General features: G+C 41.2%; 1 protein-coding gene across 2 annotated transcripts in view; it reads right to left on the reverse strand.

Moving 5' to 3' along the window:
- Positions 1–20,357, reverse strand: part of LOC119723573 (peripheral plasma membrane protein CASK-like) — a 111,645-nt gene that overhangs the window by 47,291 nt on the left and 43,997 nt on the right. For both annotated transcript variants that reach the window (XM_038194294.1, XM_038194293.1), the window contains exons 10-12: positions 17,839–17,922; positions 16,933–17,038; positions 16,037–16,158 (exon numbers count right to left, since the gene is read on the reverse strand). In XM_038194294.1, coding sequence (XP_038050222.1) covers positions 16,037–16,158; positions 16,933–17,038; positions 17,839–17,922 — 312 coding nt within the window. The remainder of the gene's footprint in view (positions 1–16,036; positions 16,159–16,932; positions 17,039–17,838; positions 17,923–20,357) is intronic.

Here is a 20,357-nt window from a genome sequence, read left to right on the forward strand (position 1 = left end):
AGCCTACGATGTGATAAATCAACAGTGGATTGTGTTACAAAGTACTGTTTACTGCTCTCCGAATGATCACATCAAGAGTTATGACCGAATTGCGGCACAAACACCTGTGCTGATTAATGTTGGCCTGAGTGTCCGGAATCATCGATTCATTATTTCCAGCGGGCAACATTTTTATTTGGAAGTAATATATTTTCAGGATAATGGTGTCCAACAGACAAGCCTGGAAAACTTAAGAATTCTTCATGGATAATATAACCGGCATCTGGCAGGAAAAGATCCTTTTTTTCTCGAAAAGTGCACTATCCACAGAGCTGAAACTTCAACAGGTTAGGTTTTGAACATTTTTTTTTTTGATGTCGAGTACTGTTATAACTAACAAAGTGCATGAACAGCAAATGATCCCAACACCGTACGTACGGGAAGTGGGGAGGGGGGGCTACTCTCCCCACTGGAAATTTGGCATCTGTAGAAAAGCACAGCCGTATGAGTTACCATGATAAGTGTCAGTGGAAATCAAATAACAGTAGTTATTGTCTACCAGTAACCATGGTCTGGAACTGCGCCCCCATGGGAAGATGGTGTCCAGCCCTCCCCCCCCCCCCCTTGATTTCACGGAGGTCGGGTGTCCGGTGAAGAAAACCTATCTACATTTTTTTAAAATTAAATTTACATTAAATTTCTTGGATAGCAGCAAATGTTCTACCCTACCTTTGAAATGTCACCAATAGGGACTGAAACGAGAGAAGCATTTGCTTACAATGTACCAACTCATAGCCAGACCCGAGGCTATCGGAGTAACCTACACTGGGAAGACTCGCATTGCGGCTAGTACATTATGCGAACATCGAAACCAAATTTCAATACACAGACTTCAGTTTGTCTCCCTTCGATGATGCAAATGATTAGCCCATGGCCTGTAATAAAACACTGCACACTCTGATATGAATGTGAAATAGATCATCCACCGACAGTTAAAAAGGCACTCAAGACATTTCTGCGGTGTCTATTGAAAATGAAAACTGCGTCCAAGGTTTTTGAAGAATGTCAGCAGAATTTCCGTGGATCGCAAAAGCTCCGGGCAACTATCTACTGGGGGACGTTGTCAAATGGTATTTCGTAAGCCAATAAATCATATTTTAGCCTGGGTGCTGGAAAGGCGTCAACTGTTCTCTCTGTCCTGCAATTTCACAACGATCCCTCAATTTAATTTTTTTTTTTTACATATTGGAGACAAACACATTTTTGGTTGCGCAGTGACAAGATAGTACATTCCAACAGAAAATGTGCACCAGTGATGTGGTTGCCAATGGCAACTGAGGATGCCTCAAAGCAAATTGGCTCCCACTCTTTTCTGCTTGCATTCTGGTCATGCTGGTAACATGAGGAGGGAAAAAAACATGGGTACCCGCTAGGGCAGAGATGGTATATTGTGATTGATTTTAGCTGCTTTGCGCCCAAATGGCAGCATGGAGCTGAATACTCCCCAGGGAGCTGAGATGGTCTTTGGAATGTTTCATTGGCCCAATGAGAGCTGGGTATTAATGATGTAGCGCCTTGATCAACGATAATGGTGGATACGTGCGCTTTATAAATACACATTATTAATATTACAACAATGTACAAATGTATGAAGGTTTATTCCTGTTTTTTAATCAAAATGTTTAATATCCATCAAGCTGGAACTTCAATAACTTCAACAGGTTATGTATAACATAAGCCTACTTCAGATTGCAAGCAGTATTGTTGCTCGAATCAAAAAGAAAATGATCCAAAATGTATCATGTATATCTTTAATGATGGTAAAGGGGATATCAAACACAAGACTCTTGTGTCTGGTATACCAGAGAGATCATCTAACCTAAGTTTTGTAATTCGAGCCCTGTTCTAGCGGCCAGCTACGCGCACATGGCACCGCAGGAATGCAGACCAGCCGCGGGTTCAGTCCGCCGGCACGGCATTCCCGCAAGTTCAAAGTCTTGACAGATGCTGGCCAAACGAGCCAATTAGAAGATAGCGAGAGCATGAGACAAGGGAAATTGGTGGGGGGGGGGGTGGAGGGAGACGTGTATCAAGCAGAGCAAGGCGGGGTAGATATTAGAAGGCACGCAGGGGGTGCGTGATCGAGATTCTTTTAAATATGAGTCAATTTACACCATTTGTTTTATACACGTCTGTGTTTGTTAAACAGAAACGACAATTATAATTGTGATTTTTGTAATTTTTGAGTTTTTTTTTTCCAAAGCAGTAGTGTCGATGATGCAATATTGCATTCAGTTGTTGCAAAAAAATAATGCAGAAAAATATGGGTTAAATGGTCCTTGAAATACTTTTGTTTTCGTTCATTTTGTAATCGTCACGTTAATCAAGATCACTGAATAGCACTGTCAAGGATACACGCTGGGTCATACTTTATGTGAATACAAATGCGAAGCGAATACGACGTCCAGAAACAATTGTTACGGATTTGCCGGTGTTAAACTGTGTAAACCTTTGCGAGTTTGCAGCGGGAATACTTGCTGTTCATGTTTGCCGAGTCAAAAAAAAAAACCAAGTAGTTTCTCATCCGGCCTTTTTGAAAAAATGGAGGAGGCGGGCGCTTCCCCCCCCCCCCCCCCCCCCCAAGATAGCGGATGGATTCTTCAATTTTTTCGACTAATTTTCTGACATAAAATAGTGTCCAAAGGAGCTACAAGTTCATAGCTACCATACAATTTTGTGGGAAACAAACAGAAAGACAATATATTGACAAGATCACGTGCAAAATATATTGCAAATTAAATTAAATTTTTATGAAATTAATTATATGAATTAAAAAAACAAAAAAACACAGAAGTGGGTGGGGACGAGAAACTGTTTTTTTTTACATTTTTACTAAAGTAAAATGAACCGACTTTAAATTTGGAGGACCATATTTCTTGAACGTGTGCGATTTCAGATTTGAAAAAGAAAATCAATGACAAAGATTGTTTTTATCTGTCGCTTGAATGATAAATATGTGCCACTGCGGCACCGTTGCTGCTGGATGCAGTATTGCATTGCATTAAGCACAGAGGTATTTTTAAAGGCAGAATTTTAAGTTACTACATGTATGCATGTGACTTTTGTGAGCTAAGTTGTGATGAAAGAAATGATGTCTGTTCATGATACTTGAAAATAAACTGCAAAGGCAGTCTTTCATCGACACCATCTCGAAACCAAATACATACATATAAACTGTTTTGAGATCTTTAGATGATTGTGGTTAATACTGTACATGCAGACTCCGCAATCTCCATCGTTGATTTATTGTTACTACCGGTGTGTCACTAATGACTGGGTATGAAATGAAATGGGACTGAATTTGGTACTGACAGCTGATACATCGACAAGCATACCATGGTACATGTACATGTATGTGTGTGAAACATTCAACATCATTCGCTACTCACAAAGGGCCGAGGACGGAACTTGCCTCCCTGCCCCCTCTGCGTCAAACTGTAGCTGTGGAGTAGCATGGCGTGTAATTTTAGTGAAATGCAGTGCTACAGGTACGTGGATAAAGAACTCAGCTGATCACAGCACCAGGATGTGTTGATTATCTACTGGGCCACGAGTGCATGCCGTTTACCGCAATCACGTCTCGGTGACTTCCACATTCATGGTTGCTGACTCAGTTGATTTTAAGTCCTCCACAAAATAGTATCACACAGACTTAGTTCAAGCTCTTAGAGCTGAATACTGTTCAATCTGTTCTGCTGATAAAACCACGACCATTCCGCTGATTTCAACGGAGATAACTGGCTCGTCAGTAAATGTAGCGTCCTATCAACAAGTATCCACCAATGTCTCTGTTGGCTCCAAGCTCATCGCAGATCACTATTAAATTTGTTCGTTCACTTTGGACTATGCACTGATTTTCAATGCTTGTCAACAGAGAATGCCAGTTCACATCAACAAGTATCCACCACTGCCTTTGTTGAGTTGAAGCTCTCCACAGAAAAGTTATTACACGGAATAGTTCCAAGCTCTTTGCAAAAAGTTGTTCTACTATCTGTTCTTCTGATCTGCTGACAATCATGGTTCCCACCGATTACAATGACGATGACGGCTTATCCACATAGCAGAAATCACATCAACAAGTATCCACCAATGTCCCTGATTATTCTGAGCTCTTTACAAAGTGCAACATGCACGTACATTTGTTTCTCTGCTAAAGAAACGAATGACGGTTCCACTGATTTCGATAGCGATGACAAATTGTCAACCAAGAAAGGAGTTCACATCAAGAGTGGATCATAGTGGTGGATCCACCATTCACGAAAGTATCCACCACTGCCTCTGCTGATTAAAAACTCTCCACATAACGGCTTTTTCCCCCCAGATTAGTTTGAATTTTTCAAGCTGTACTTAAAAGCTGATGCTACCGGAAACTGATCTGCAGATGAAATGAAGACAATGCTGATGATTTTCAATGCTGATGATTTTCATTGCTGATGACCACCCTGTCAACGAACATGGAGTTCAACAAATTGTCCACCAATGTTGCTACTGATTCCAAGCTCTTGTAAGATAGTTACATGTAGTTACTTCTCTTTTTCTGTCCTCTGCTGATGAAGCTGTAACCACGCCACATACTTCCAACTCTGTTGACCGTTTTGCTCATGGAAGCAGACTTCGACTGCATCTAAGTCTATATCCGGAGAAGGCTTTCCACAAAATAAACTTTGCTCTTCTGCTCAACTGATGAATCATCAATCAAAGAACAGTGCAATCTCCTTTTTGGGTAGCCGCATTCCTTGTTTTTTTCCTCGTGCAGATTGTTTCGATGTTCGGTCTTCCGTTGTGTTCACATTTAGACATGTGTGTGTACAGCATGAGCCCCCAAAATACCAAACAGTGCTTGAAGTGGTCTGATTCTGTTTCTCAAGGCTTTCCAAATAGTCATTTAATCCGTTATTTTTATCTCTGCAGGGTACCAATATGCAAACATCAGCATGTGACCACCTGGGGTGATTCTGAGACAGTTCTTCGTGTACATAGGCAGTTGCTGTTACTGGATATTCGGTTAGGCAACATGGATAGGGACATGATGAAGTTGCAGAGAGAAAAAAAAATGTCAGTCAGGAATCCGGCCTCATATAGTGCCGTAATGTCCTTTGATAAGGGCATGGGCTCAGGTGCAGTCAGGTCTGTAATGTGTGAGGTGTTACAGTCGTCTAAAAAATATCAAAGTTGTCGTGATTGGCATTTTACAACATTAAATGGGGTTTGAAATACATCTAGGCAACTGTGAGTTTATTGTTTCAAGTACTTGTTGAATAGTTCTCATTATCATTGTGGCAATGTTTTTTTTTACAATGAGGTTTCACACAAGAATTTATACAAACTACCGGTACCAGCATCAACAAATTCATAATTTATTATGAAGAATTACATACATGTAGGAGAGGTTCTTCAGTCATGTCAGTGAGATTCTCCATCTGCTTAAAATATCACCCTAAGAACACAGAAAAGGAATTTTTCACGCCGTCACCAATTTCAGTTGGATTGTTTTCTAATTTTTGGTCTGAATAAGAAAAAATATTAGAGCCCAAATAAGATTTTAGAAACTGATTGTAACTTGCTTTTTCAAAAATCTTTAAGCCCAAAAAGATTTCAGAATCTGCCTGAAATTTGCACTCTTGCAAAATGTTTTGTCAGATTAAAGCTCTAACATACATGTACATGTATTCTGGGCATGGGCCTACAGCACTCAAACATAGGTTGCTAGACTTACATGCACTAACATTAACTTGTCAATTTTTTTTTTTTTTTTTACAGATAATGCAATCTGTACGCAAGCCCAAAAACAAACATCATAGTGAGCAACTGGCTCATCATCTGCCCATCAACCCCAACATGCAGGATGTGCCGACCCTAAAATACTCCCCAGCTGAAGGTTATCACATGTTGCATTTGGTGTGGGGGTGAGGGATGTTGGGGGGGGGGGGGATAAACACGATGGAGTCCCAGTTGTGTATCATGTTGTTGAGTTTGGAGGACACCAATTACCGGTGTGATGTTTTATTTAGCCGCAGGTGCAACTGCCCGTGCTTAACCGTGACCATGTCCCCCTTAGGGGCCCTGAACATTGATTGGCTTTTTCTTGACATGCTCCTGGGGCAAAAACCTGTTTTTTAGCATGTCTATAAAAATCATGGTTGTCCATCAAAGGCAAGGCCATGCACATGGGAAACAGATAAGATCAAGATCACCAGATTGAGATACCAAATAATATTTAAACAAAAAAAATGTTCTGGGACTCTCAATGGTAGGTTTTAATAGTAATAGTATGAAATTTTCTGACTCTGGGAAATATACTGTGATTTTTAGCTGTATGCTGTGTGGGTCTAAAAACAAGGGCAGATCTATGTGGGTGGTTAGGGTGCCTAACCACGCCCCCTCCCCCGACGAATTTTATTTTTAATTACTAACCTAATGGAAAAATCCCAAATTTTCTAAGTTCCCCGTATCCTCCCCCAACGAATTTTATTTTTAATTATTTACCTAATGGAAAAATCCCAAATTTTCTAAGTTCCCCGTATCCTCTCCCAACGAATTTTATTTTTAATTATTTACCTAATGGAAAAATCCCAAATTTTTTTAAGTTCCCCGTATGGACTGCGTGCACAAGTACTCCTTCAACGGCCAGAAAAGGAGAGTGGGGAGACCTAGACTGGTTCCTGGTCCATCCATTTTGGACTTCGAATGTATCCATAGTTAGGGGGGGGGGGGGGGTTAGAGACTAGTCCATCAAAAGAGAAATTTGAATGCATTCGTACACCGTAGACGCCCGATTGATACGCACGCGGTAGGGCACTATGCCTTAGCTTGTGCACATTTAGGTTAAATCGTGCATACTTGGCGTGCGAACCATCACGGTATGCACACGCCGCATGTCCATGTCGCGTCCACTGGTCTCTTAAAGTGATAACAAGCGCCCTCTTTTGTTGGCACACGAAGCCCATAACGTCATCACTCAATAAGTCCAAGTCTTGACTGACTGCTTCGGGACATTGGTCATTTTACATGTTGACTGTAATACAAATGTATGCCTCATCCCACCCCCTTGAAAAATCTTGGATTCCAACACCCTTACCGTCTCCTTTGGAATGTCCTAGATCCGCTACAGATGCAAGTACAAGGAATGATCAGCATAATGTATGTGGGTGTTTACTCCAACAGCAGAATCAACAGGGGATAAATTGCACACCGAAAATAGCAACCTCGCAGGTCCATTTGCAATTACGCGCATCTTCAAAAACAGGTGTGCGTTCCCATGTACAAACGTTGCTTAATGTTGGGCAATCTTTTAGTGCACGTCCGATGGGAAATCGTTCCTGAGTATTTGCCAACATTTCCAGGGATGCCAATAATACAATGAGAAAGGCAAATAACTTTATGGAGCCATCAGGATAGCATCGAATTAATTCCAGATAATATCAAATTAATTTCAGATAACGTCAAATTATTTTCAGATAATAGAATTCTCCTTGAAATGCCAGTGTAGTTGAGAGTTCACCTACATGCACGAGTATACAGGGTGTCCCAATAAACATTGTGCATGCAGAAATCGCTGATTTTCTCCAAAGTTGGTCAGGCTAGCTAACCAAATTGTATAGCATTTTCAAGCCTATGGTCTTGTTCATAATTGGTGAAAAAAATCACGAAAATGCAACGATGCAAACCAGAGATATCTTTGATTTGGTAAGGCTATGTATTTTTTCAACCTGCACATAGTGCACAATGTAATTTCCACACTTATTGGGTTATTGGTATGTGTTACGCAATGCTTGAAATATTGCATAGCCTTTATGTTGCATTTGGGAAATAAATAAAAGAAGAAACAGCATAGCTAGAGGGTATTTATTTGATTCTTCATGGAAGAAGCATATTCAAAAGCACGCGGCAACTGCTCTAAATGCAAATTATTCGAGCGTCAACGTTGTATAGACCCTTTTGAAGTTCTTTGTTAACATGCTTAACTACAGGATTCTAATTGTGCAGGAGGAAAATAATATAGCCTTACCAAATCAACAATATCTCTGGTTTGCATTGTTGGATTTTCTTGATTTTTTTCACCAATTATAAACAAGACCATAGGCTTGAAAATGCTATAAAATTTGATTAGCTAGTCTGACCAACGTTTGAGAAAATCAGCGATTTCTTTGTGCACAATGTTTATTGGGACACGCTTGTGCACGTACATTTTACTGCAATTTGGCCAACAAATGTCCCCCAAAACAGCTGGCTTGTGGGTGAGCACCACACCACACGGTGACAGCTGTCAGAACAATAACCGATGTCAGCTGTGAACAGCGAGATGCCCAATTATGCCAATTGCGATGATTACACATGACAGATTTCAGCACAATTTCCGGTGACGTGTGAAAAAAAATGTGGGCCATTTTCCAAATCTTGGTTAGGTTTCCAGACTCGGCTCCATCTTTGGCTTTAGAATCATTTTGAAGTATGTGAGGTGTTCTAGCAAAATGAGACAGAACTGGGCAGAGGATGAAATGAGGGTTTGCGGTATTTAGGAAAGAGAATACAATTCTCCTTACAATACTGTTTGTTGTACTTCAATCGGACATTCTGTTGACAAGTTTTATGACCGTTTAAAGTTTGCATTTATTGACGTGTCAAAAAAAGTAAAACACTGCGGAAAAGGCCATTAAAATTTTGTATACCTGTAAAAACCAAGGCAATCAACTGTATATTTCAGATGTCACAAGGTATCATGTTCAGAATATTATTACATACCTAGCATGGACTGAAAAATGTCTGTCCATGTTACGTACCGGTACGTTACCTATAAGTGTCTTAATAGAGACCAACACAGTTGTGTTCATTGTGGCTGTTAATTGGCACTCCTCAATGGGTTATAAATATGAAGCTTTAAGTTGTGAGCCTAGCAGTAGTATCGTATAGGAACACCCCATAACAGTAATGAATGGGCACAATCCGGACCACCGCGTATACCAGATGCATGAAAAGACTTCTAATGACAGCCATTCTGGCAACAAACAATTGAATGGAATTGTGTGCACTCTTGGACCAGCTATAAGTTGTGAGCCGAGCAGTAGTATTGTATAGGAATACCCCATAACAGTAACGAATGAGCACAATCCAGCCCACTGTGTAGACCAGATGCATGACACTACGTCTACATAACAAATAGCCATTCTGAATCAATTGAATCAAATTGTGTGCACTCTGGGACCATTTTCACTAGACTTGCCTCAAGTCTTCTGGTGTTTTCTCGGTTTCCAGACTTACCCATTTTTCAAATGCGCTCTCCAGGTCCAGTCCGCTGGGTATTTCCCGCCGGTGCTGCCGCAACATCCGGTCAAACGCCAGCTCGGCCGAGTAATAGTTGCCCAGGCCTCCCACGACCATCGCGAAGAAGAGAAGAATAAAAATCTTCTCCTCTAAGACAAGACTGAGAATCTGCTCTTGCCAGACGAGGCGATTGTTTGAAAGCCGAAAGAAGGATCTGCATCAACCGATGAACACCATTTGTGTGTGGAGTTTCAAGCAAAAGACCGCTCCTCGAATTCGACAACAGTTGCAGACTGGAGAACCTCCTTGACACAGTTCACACGTTAACCCCTCAACTTCAAGATGATGAGTCCGAAACTCGTAACAGATGTCGGGAGGTGTGGCAGCGGGAAATGTATACATCCTCCCAAACGCAGTGACGATCCACAGTAACGTACCGGCACATGCACACGAGTCAGGACTGGCTGGCCGTTAGCTTGCAACACCTGTAACTGTCAGATCTCTTTATCTTATCAACTGGCTTGTTTCAATAAAGGATTATCTGTAGAAACTGGAGGATGGGCCTTTCTGCATTGTATGCTCTGCTCAGGACCAGGAGTGAGTGACTGTGCAAATTGACCCACTGCTAAATTGGGTAGCTCGGATGCTGGTAGCAGAGTGTGTAGAAGTCTGTCACACCGCGATATATAACGAAGCAAATGAAATTACTGCAAATAAGTTCAAAAAATTGTTGCCACTTTCGCCAGCACTGCAATTTCACTTCCTTTGGTCACTGCATTCTTAATTCACAACAGGAAATTTCTCAGAGATTTGCAGAAATGGCCACAAACTGACTGGGAGTAAGCTAGTGAGTGCAGAACAATGATGAAACTGTGGGAACAAATCCTAGGACAGCCTGACGAAGTGCTTTGATTAGTCCCTTCGCGTCGACGCCGTTGCCCGATCCATCCTCATCGGACCAATTACCATCAAGACGCTCCGCCCGGCGCTCCGTCCCAACCGGTATCAACCCATCTTATGGCTTCTTCTCCAGGATGCGGCGACAGCGCGTGGTGTTTTTTTTTTAACGAGATGAAACCATTTAGCTCTTACACAGGTCAAAGAGAGTTACACGCCAAACCTCATTGGTTATCAGTCTGTCTAATTAATGAAGGGTTTTAAATTAATGAGTCCGACGGGACTCGGTGCTGAGGCAGATGGTTCCAAGCCACGCTGCACTTTTTCACAACTTGGTCGTCGGCACCGGAGCTGGCCATCAATAAAGTTCCATGTTATCAGCTGTAGTATGGCACAGAGGACCATATACAGTGTACATGTACACTGTACAGGTTTCAACACTACAGGCTGATCGAGATGAGCACCAACTAGCACACGTATGCAGCTAATGAAGTCAGGACTCCAAATCAAAAACAAAACTCGACTTGCTCGATCCAACCGCCTTAAAGCCTCTCCTTATTACGACGTAGCAATCCGGAAGCAAAAGCTCAAGACACGAAACATCTCACGTCTTTTATATCACCACCAACCGAATCAAAACAATCGCACTGATGCCTCACTATAAAACCATCACCCAATATCGCAGATCTGGGGCAGGTATACAGAATACATGGAATACACAATCTATCTGTATGCAACACCATGCTCGCTCAATGAACGGTGTCATTAAATCACCTGATAAACTCAGGCTGACCGCAACGACTTGCTTACGCTGTACACAATACTCTGTGTATATTTATATGTCAGGCATATATATGCACACGCACACACACACGGAGGAGGAGGGTGAAAAATTTAGTTCACCGAGTGACAAATTCAACGAGTTGATGCGGGAAGTTGCATGTCCGCACACACACCGCGGCGTGTAAAACGTGCGTGCAATCTGTGTAAACATACACACGGTAAGAAATTAGGGGGAAAAAAAGTGCCGAGTCCAAGTCCGCGTATAGATGTTGTAAAGGATGATGGGAGGCGTAGTTTCTTATTGGGCTATCGAGGGATGCCCCCTGATGAAGTAACAATGATATGATACGCCCTCGGGGAAAAGAACAGCAGGTGGAATGATCCATATAAAAGGGGGGGGGGTTGAAATAAATAATTACAAATGTAGTAGACACAAGTTGCAAAGGGTGATTTGGGGTATAGGTAGGTTCTTATTGAAACATCAAGGGATGCCCCTGATGTAGTAATGGCACTGATATAATGATTCGCCCCCGGGGAAAAGAACAGCAGGTGGAATGATCCATTTAAAAGGGGGGGGGGGCATGAACTAAATGATTACAAATGTAGCAGATTAGTTATTAAGGATGATTTTGGGGTATAGGTCTTATTGAGCCATCAAGGGATGCCCCCGATGTAGTAATGGCACTGATACATGATTCTCCCCCGGGGAAAAGAACAGCAGATGGAATGATCCATTTACCGCCACGGAGGGTTTGGCTGAAATAAATGATAACGACTGTAACAGGCACAAGTTGCAAAGGATGATTTTAGGGTATAGCGTCTCATTGAGCCATCAAGGGATGCCCCTGATGTAGTAATGGCACTGATATATTATTCTCCCCCAGGGAAAAGAACAGCAGAAGGAATGATCCATTTACTGCCACGGAGAGTTTGGCTGAAATAAATGATAACGAATGTAACAGGCACAAGTTGCAAAGGATGATTTTAGGGTACAGCTTCTCATTGGGCCATCAAGGGATGCCCCTGATGTAGTAATGGCACTGATACATGATTCTCCCCCGGGGAAAAGAACAGCAGATGGAATGATCCATTTACCGCCACGGGGGGCTTGAAGTGAACTGATTACAAGCGCAGTGGACAGTGGGGCCAATTAGCGTGCGATATTGATTGAGGACAGCTCAAGGAGGAAGTAGCAGAAATGCCCCACGCAACGAGAAAGACACCGGACCCCATGCACACTTGTTATGAATTATCGGGGAAAATATCTCAGATTTTTGAAGCGTGAACAGAATTGACCATCGAGTTGGCAAAGTCGGCAAGAGCTGCATAGTCCTCTTGTAAACAATTCAGTAACTATTTTAATCACTTGCTTTTTATTGTGTACAATCAAAAATGCAACTCTACTTTTTCAGGAAAACATACATACATGTATGTATGTACACTGTCATTGTCCTTTTTAAAGGGAATATACATGTACAACATTTGCTCTTACTTTAATTCTCAGAAATGGATGGATTTGGGGTTATTAGTAATTTTGTGGCTAATGTTGTTACAATGACCTGTTTCAATTTTTGTGTTCACAGATGCTGGAGAGACCAAGAAAAAAAAATGCTGTTCTTGTAGTCTGGTTCCCTGACCTTACTTCCGACGAAACGAAGCAAGTTATAGACATCAGGGAAATGTCAGGTCAGGGAACCAGACTAGCTGGCTTGTACCAATTCACGGATGTGTAACTGATTGCAAGCAAAATGTGGTGGACTGTGATAAGTTAATAAAATTGGGGGCAGTGTTTGCACACACAAAAACAGGTTCAAATTGTCCATGAAACTGTCAGCTTGCAAAAAACTGGCAAGCAAAGTAACAGTACCGGTATATTATACTGTATTTATATTACACTGTATCACCATTGTATTTATTCACTGATGGTTCCAGGAAATCATACAGTGCTGGTATAGGAAGTAACAAGCAGGACATTTAGGGGTGGTACAGGTACTGATAGGAATAAAAACATCAAAAATGACAGGAACATGTTACATTGTGCATTTTGCATTGCCAACTAATGGCAGTGTGATGTTATCCATTAACCCAAAATTACAATACAATGCTTGTAGCACACAACTGAACAACAATGCTACTGGTAACTGCACTTCCTGGGGAAGGAAGTAATATTAAATTCCTCTTTTTATATCTTCCAGACAAACGAGAACCAAATGCAGCCACTGTGACCATGTTACTGCAATATGCAGTGCAATAGGACGGCATAGATTTTTTTGTTCAGAAAGGCCCAAGGAAAAGTGAATTTCACGGTAATGACAATACTCATTTCAAGCCGACTTCCACCATGACCACCACTGCCCTACATGTATAAAAAAAATACTGCAAGTGAAACTTGCGCGATCCCCCTGGCATGCTGGCAGTATTTATACAGTCAGTTAGTAAGCACACTTTTCAGTTGACCTAACCAAAATCAACAATGACCTCATTTGACCCCTAGATGACCTTTGACCTAAAATTTCTCAAATCATCTGAAGTCCCCCTACCCCAAGATTATTGTCACCAAGTTTGGTTGAGATTGAAGTCTGACTTTTCATATGACAGCACTAAACAGGGAACCTAACTAAAATGAACACACATACCGGACACGGACAGAAGGAATACACTATTGCAATACCCCCCTTTCTTGGCTAAAGCCAGGGGGATAAAAAGGGAAAATGAACTTGCTGTCAAATTCACTTGAAGTTATGAACTGGTCTCAAGGTTGTGTTATGTTATTTGTACAGACCGATTAAATATGTATGTCACTTTCTAGACATTTAGGGGCCTAAAGTTCACACAATATAAAAATTGACACACTGCCCTAAAAACCTGGGAAAAGATTGAATTGGCATGAATTTAAATCCTCCTTTTTGCAGATATTCAAGTGCAGATGGATGTGTGTGATATCGTTATAATTTTTTTTTAAAGGAATTCAGATTCAATTAAGTAACCTAAATACGAAAACTAATTACAAGTCAAGTTCAAAGATTTTTCCATCATGTCTTATACTCCTTGAGTATTTAAAAAAACATACATACAAAAATATAACCCAAAACCAACAAATTACATTATTTAGCCATATACCCGGTTCAGAATCCACTACATATTGACAGTAGCTTCAAAAGGTAAAACTATACAAGAAATCTTAAAGTTTAAACTAAAAAAAAAATTGAGAAGGCTTCAGTAAAGTCTTGTACAGGAAAATACTTTTCATGGTTATTAATGGTGAAGGGGAACGTGACACATGAATGTTTTAATTGGTAAAAAAAAAAAAACAAACAAAAACACGATGTACAATGCACACCTACAATGTATGTGAAGAGTAACGTGAAGAACAGCACATATAAATAAAATGCAGTAATAAAATGTCAGTCAGGCCATAACGTGATAAGTAAGGATTGACATGGCCCATTGTATGTAGAGTAGAATATCTCACCCCATATGACATGCCTGGCTCATTTGAATAACAATAGGATTGTCAATGAAAACCAGGACGACACACTGATGACCAACAGACATTGGTTTTTTTACTTACATGTATGGAGCCTCTTGAAAACAAAAATACACAAATGTGTTTCATACATGTACGTATTTTCACACAAGTCGGGGGAAAATAACGGTGTATTTAGTGTAAAATAATATGTAAATTTAGGTATATCATGCAAAAAATTCAGAATATGAGCTAATCGAACTTTGGCATATCTCTCTTCTGGGCAGACTGTTTCGTACCATAAGGCACTCACCAGCAGCATTCTGCTGAAGAGTGCCTTATGGTACGAAACAGTCTGTCCAGAAGAGAGATATGCCCAAGTTTGATTAGCTCATATTCTGAATTTATAGCATGATTATAGCTCTACAGAGATGTATCGAGCACTGTGAACTGTGATAGAAGACGACTTCAATGGATATATTTAGGTATAGGTATAATTTTGATGTTTTTGACTTGTTTTTATTCCCCCTCCCCAATTCTACAAGGATCAAGCTGAAATTTATGAATAAAAAAAACTTGATTTACATATGTACAAGAGCAACTTTACACATTGTTGTGCTCCACACTCCAGTACTGTTGAATGCTAATCTTATTGAGTCATACAGCTGTGCAGAGTAGGGCAAGTGCCCTTCCTGTGCTGAACTCCAGAGTGTATGAACAGCGCCCTCTGTTGACCATCTGAAGTCATTTTATGTTACTGTATCTTTCTTTTATTCCCGCAATGTAGTTATCAGTATTGGTGAGTCAAGCAGTTGCTGATGAAAATTTCCCCGGAAAAACGCCCGGTGCAAATGCAGAGCTTCTTTCTGGACAAAGTGAATGATTCTACCAGCAACTTTTCCAGAACTCGTCCCAGATATGAATGGAGAGACAGGCCCTTACATGATTCCAACTATTCTTGGCAAGCTTGACATCCTACTAAGGCGAAAGTTAAGTGGGGCAGTATTTACAATAATCTTATGAAGTTACGTCTTTAAGTTTTATTGGCAATATGTCGTTGTGCCCCATCTTTTCATGTAGCTGCTGCTAGGGCGCACTACCCCCGTGCGCTAGTTCCACGACTGCTTAATAACTACATACGTAGTGCACTAGCCCACAGGTAACATGCTACAGTCTACTACACATGCGTATTTAACCTGTGCGTGAAACCTCGCGTGCACGCTTGGTAAACAGCAAAACTAGCGGCTGACACATGATGGTGAATGGACCGGTGAGAACTCGGCCCTCGATCATGAATACCAGTATGTATGAGCTGTAGTAACCAAAAATAGTAGCAGGACGGCCTGCCCTCCTAAAACCTCTTGCAGAGAACACTGATTCATGTCTGAGAAATTATTGATAGGCCTGACAAGGTGGGGTTATCTTTCAGGTCCTTCCACACCAAATTGGCGCGTACCGGTACGATTTGAGAGCAGTTTCAACCCATAAACATAGTATGAATTCCTGTGAGAAAGAGGTGTGCTATATGAAAGTGCTAGAAGTGAAAACACAAATAGCATGCGAGAACAAGAAACGAAGAATCTGACTTACATTGAGTAGAGAGTGGAGCTGGTTGTCCTCAAAGATTCCGTGCAGGAAGTCCAGATCTTTCTCGTCGCAGTCTGTCAGGCACTGGATCTCTTCCAGACTGTCCAGGACCTGGGCAACGGCACCTGTGGCAAGAACACAGAGAATTAAAGTTTCAACTTGTTTTTTATCAAATGTGCGACAACTGGAGTGCCAAGGCCTCGTGGTCCGCGGGTAATTCTGCAGGTTGTGGGTTCGAGCCCAGCCTGGGGTTGTGGTGCGTGTGCCCTTGGGCAAGGCACTTTGTCAATCGTTGCTTCTCTCCACCCAGGAGTAAAGGGGTACCTGTGAGGGCAGAGATGGTTATTGTGATTGATTTTAGCTGCCTTGCGCTGAAATGGCAGCACTGAAGCTGTATACTCCCCAGGGAGCTGAGATGGTATTTCGAATGTTTCATTGGCCCAATGAGCAGGGTAATAATGATGTAGCGCCTTGAGCACCAATACTGGCGGAAACGTGCGTTTATACACACACATTATCATGAGTATACATTATAACTCTCCCTGAAAGTTACAGGTTCACGTTTACGTGGAAAGAGTTCACGTAGGTGTAACAGAATCCCAGTACATACTTTGCACTAGACTATATACTTTACCGAGTACGCATTTTGTGATGCTATGCACACAAATATGGCGCAACTTGGCTTCTAGATGTACACATTCTTGCCTAGACTTGTTACTTGACCTCTCATACATATTCATGAGCCAACAAATTTTTTTTGTTGACGTCCTGGGTGCGTGACGTATTTACTCCCAGCGGGGTTGAGTCGTTCAAGGGAAGTAGTAAGGTTAGCACCTGGACTCCCACTCATGAGATGAGAAGGATCGCAAGCCAGGCGATATTAGTGTTACCATTCTCACCTGATGATGTTGGGTCTTCGTCTGCAAAGTCTGTGATGTGTTTGGTGTTGGGATCGCTGTAGAAACTGGTGAACTTGGCGCTGGCCACTGCTGCTAAAACGGCACCCTGTGGGTGTAAAAATTAACAAAATCAAAATTTCATTTTCATATCAAAATTTAAAAACTAATATAACTTAACCTCTGCAGTGCCTTGTGGATCATTCAAGAAGTGCCATGATTTGAAATTAACCCTAACCCCCTTGGCCCTATTGACTAAGAACCATACTCAATCCTGAAAAATCCTCCAACTGCCACTATGTAGAAATTGGATTCAGCCTCAATCCTCACAGATCATCGTCATTTCTTGAATTTGTTCAGTGGAGGGTTGACCATTGCCTCAATCCTCCAAAATCGTCCAACAATCACTGTTAATGGGTTGAGGCAGTGCAGATGACATACAGAAGTAGTGCAGATGATATCGAACATAACGCAGGGCTCAATTATGCATGGCTAAACATAAACAATGCATGATTTGAATTGTGATTGACTTATGATTTGACTTGTGATTGACATATGATTTGACTTGTGATTGACATATGATTTGACTTGTGACTGACCTATGATTTGACTTGTGATTGACCTATGATTTGACTTGTGATTGACTGATGATTTGACTTGCGATCGACTTATGATTTGACTTGTGATTGACTGATGATTTGAATTGTGATTGACTGGTGATTTGACTTGTGATTGACTTATGATTTGACTTGTGATTGGCTTATGATTGGACTTGTGATTTGACTTATGATTGGACTTGTGATTGAATTGTGACTGACTTGTGAGTGACTTAAAAACAACTCTGTGCGTTAAAATATAAAAAGGTTTTACATAGAGGCACCCACAGCTGTGAAGGCGTTTTACACCAACCTTGAGTTTACGCCGAGAGTTGAACCTCTTCAGTTCTTCCACCGACTCTTGCAGATGAACCTTGGGCGTCACTCGATCTCTATCCTGGAAAAAAAAAACACAAACGAAGAAATCATCAGACATAAGATCAAAATAACCATTAAAAATATAACTAAAATAACCAATAAAAATGGCATCATTGTGTACACACCTCTGTAACACTCGCTGCCATGTTAAAAAAAGAAAGAAGTACTTCGACATGTAGCCTGACCGGTACAAAGGACATACAGAGCTGACAGTTTCAAAGTGACAACATTTTGGAGTTTTTTAAAACAATTCTCACTCCACGAAGCATTCCAGTCTATACTTTACTGCACAGTGTCGTCTCTCTCTCACTCAACGATACTGTATCGCTACATGAATATTTTCAGCACTGAGTCATTGATGTTATCATGACCATCATGTTTTTACAGCCTGTAAACGACCCTCCAAATGCACTCAGACATCATAAAATGTTTCAGGGATCGCTTCGCATATTGTTGCTTGTGATCAGCTTGTGTCAAGCACGTGTTACAAAAAAGTGCTGGCACCGATTTTATGGAGTTGTTGAGCAGAAAGTATCGCTTAAGGAAAATTTAATTGCTAAAGCTAAAAGGAAGATGGGAACCAGTCACAAGGAGTATTCATATGTGCAGTATAACATCTTGGCTGGAAACTTTCTTTTGTGCTAAGCAAATATTTCTGTAAGATAAAGATTTACAGTAGCACCATGTGACACATCTCTTTTGTGAGATTGTACATCAGAGCTAAACGAACCGCTTGGGGCTAACCTTGGGCCAAGTTCGGGCAAGGACCATTAGTCGACTAGTGGTTGATTTGTGACGTACCTTACGCCTGCGCACTGATAGCAACGTGCGAACGTCTCTAGGCAAACGCTGGTCAAAATGTCATTGCAAAACTTCTGGATCCTGGCTCTCTGCTAGCGTTATGAATGCGCGCGGCTATTGGTCACCAGCGAAGCAACCAACCCCAGTAGGCTGGTTCCAAATAGTCGACTAGCGTAGTCAACCACCGTCGACTAGACAGAGTTCGGGCAAACGTTAGTTAACCATTGATCAACAATAGTCCTTGCGCAAACTTGGCCCAAGTTGACCCGCATGAGCTATTGCACTGTTTACAGTGTTGTTGTTTTTTTCATACATGTATGTAACGGCATGCAAAGGAAGGGGGAGAAAAAGGAAAATCCCTGATTTTAGGAAAGTTGTATGCTTGTGACTACATTAAAAATAAATCACCCCGTATTCATAACAAATCCCCATACATTCGGCAAAGCAATAGTTCAGCAAACTTTTTGTGATCTGCTTTTCACTCATCCACAAAAGGCACTAGCCTTATGCAATGGCGCCCTCTACTGGTCACTGCACATACAGTCTCTCTTCAGTTCAAGTTTTACAAAAAACTATAAGTTTGTAGTGAAACAATATGAAATCACATCTCCGTTAATAAAGATATTCTTAAACATTTCATTTTTCATTAAGTATACAGGGCAGTTAACATCAGTTTTGGAGTTTTTTTTAACAATGAGGCAAAAGGCAAATAATTAAATAAATAAATAAATAAATAACTTTTTTTAATAACTTCTCCCGATACAAATCAAAAGACAAATGCTTTGGAATGCCACCCTACTTGCCAGTTCTAGGTCCAAAATGGATTATAATTTTTCCCCTTAGGCCTATGCTGCCAGTCCCCATCTCAAGCAAGCGCGGTCAGGCAAGCGTGGTGGTCAAGCAAGCGCGGTCAGGCTTGAATTCAGAATCTCAGCGCGTGAGGTCTGCTCAAAATGTCTTGGTTTTTAGTGCCAAATTTCCAAGATTTGATTCATGCTGTTGATAGTGCATGCCCCTCTACCACCGCGGAGGCTAGACCAGGCCCGACTAGGGACTGCCTTCGTTTGTGACCTGTCACCACAAAACGAGCATAACAAGTTGGAAGTTGTCATTTTGCAGTACCGTGGGGCAAAAGCCAAAATTTCACAGGCGAGCGATTTCTGGTTTTCAGGTGAACCTCAGTAAGTCCTGTTCTACCTTTCCCTTTTTATTTTGGTTCTATCAAACATCTTTAAAACCTAGTTTCATCCCGTTTCATTAGTTGACTGTTTATTCACTTGAATACAACAGTAGGGTATTTAAATGGAATTTTTCTCAAAAATAACTACTACAACTTTCATTTAGTTGGCGGTCTATATTTCCATTACTGAATGTCATACATCGTCGGATGTACCACGAAGTAACGTATTGTCTGTGGACTTTGTGCACACGATACTTCACTTCGTGGTGCGACCTACGACATGTATCATTAGAAAGCTCTTGTTCTGCGGAATCCAGAAATAAAAATGTCTCAATTCTTAACAAGTCTGGCTTTATGTTTATTTTGAGGGGAGCAAACACCAACTAGAGTTTCAGGACCAAAAACCATAAACCATTATCATGTTGCGGCCATTTTTTTTTGCGGGGCTGGAAGGAAAAATAGTCTGGTTCCTT

Source organism: Patiria miniata, unplaced genomic scaffold (assembly GCF_015706575.1).
Source record: "Patiria miniata isolate m_02_andy unplaced genomic scaffold, ASM1570657v1 HiC_scaffold_17, whole genome shotgun sequence".
NCBI classification, from domain to species: domain Eukaryota; kingdom Metazoa; phylum Echinodermata; class Asteroidea; order Valvatida; family Asterinidae; genus Patiria; species Patiria miniata.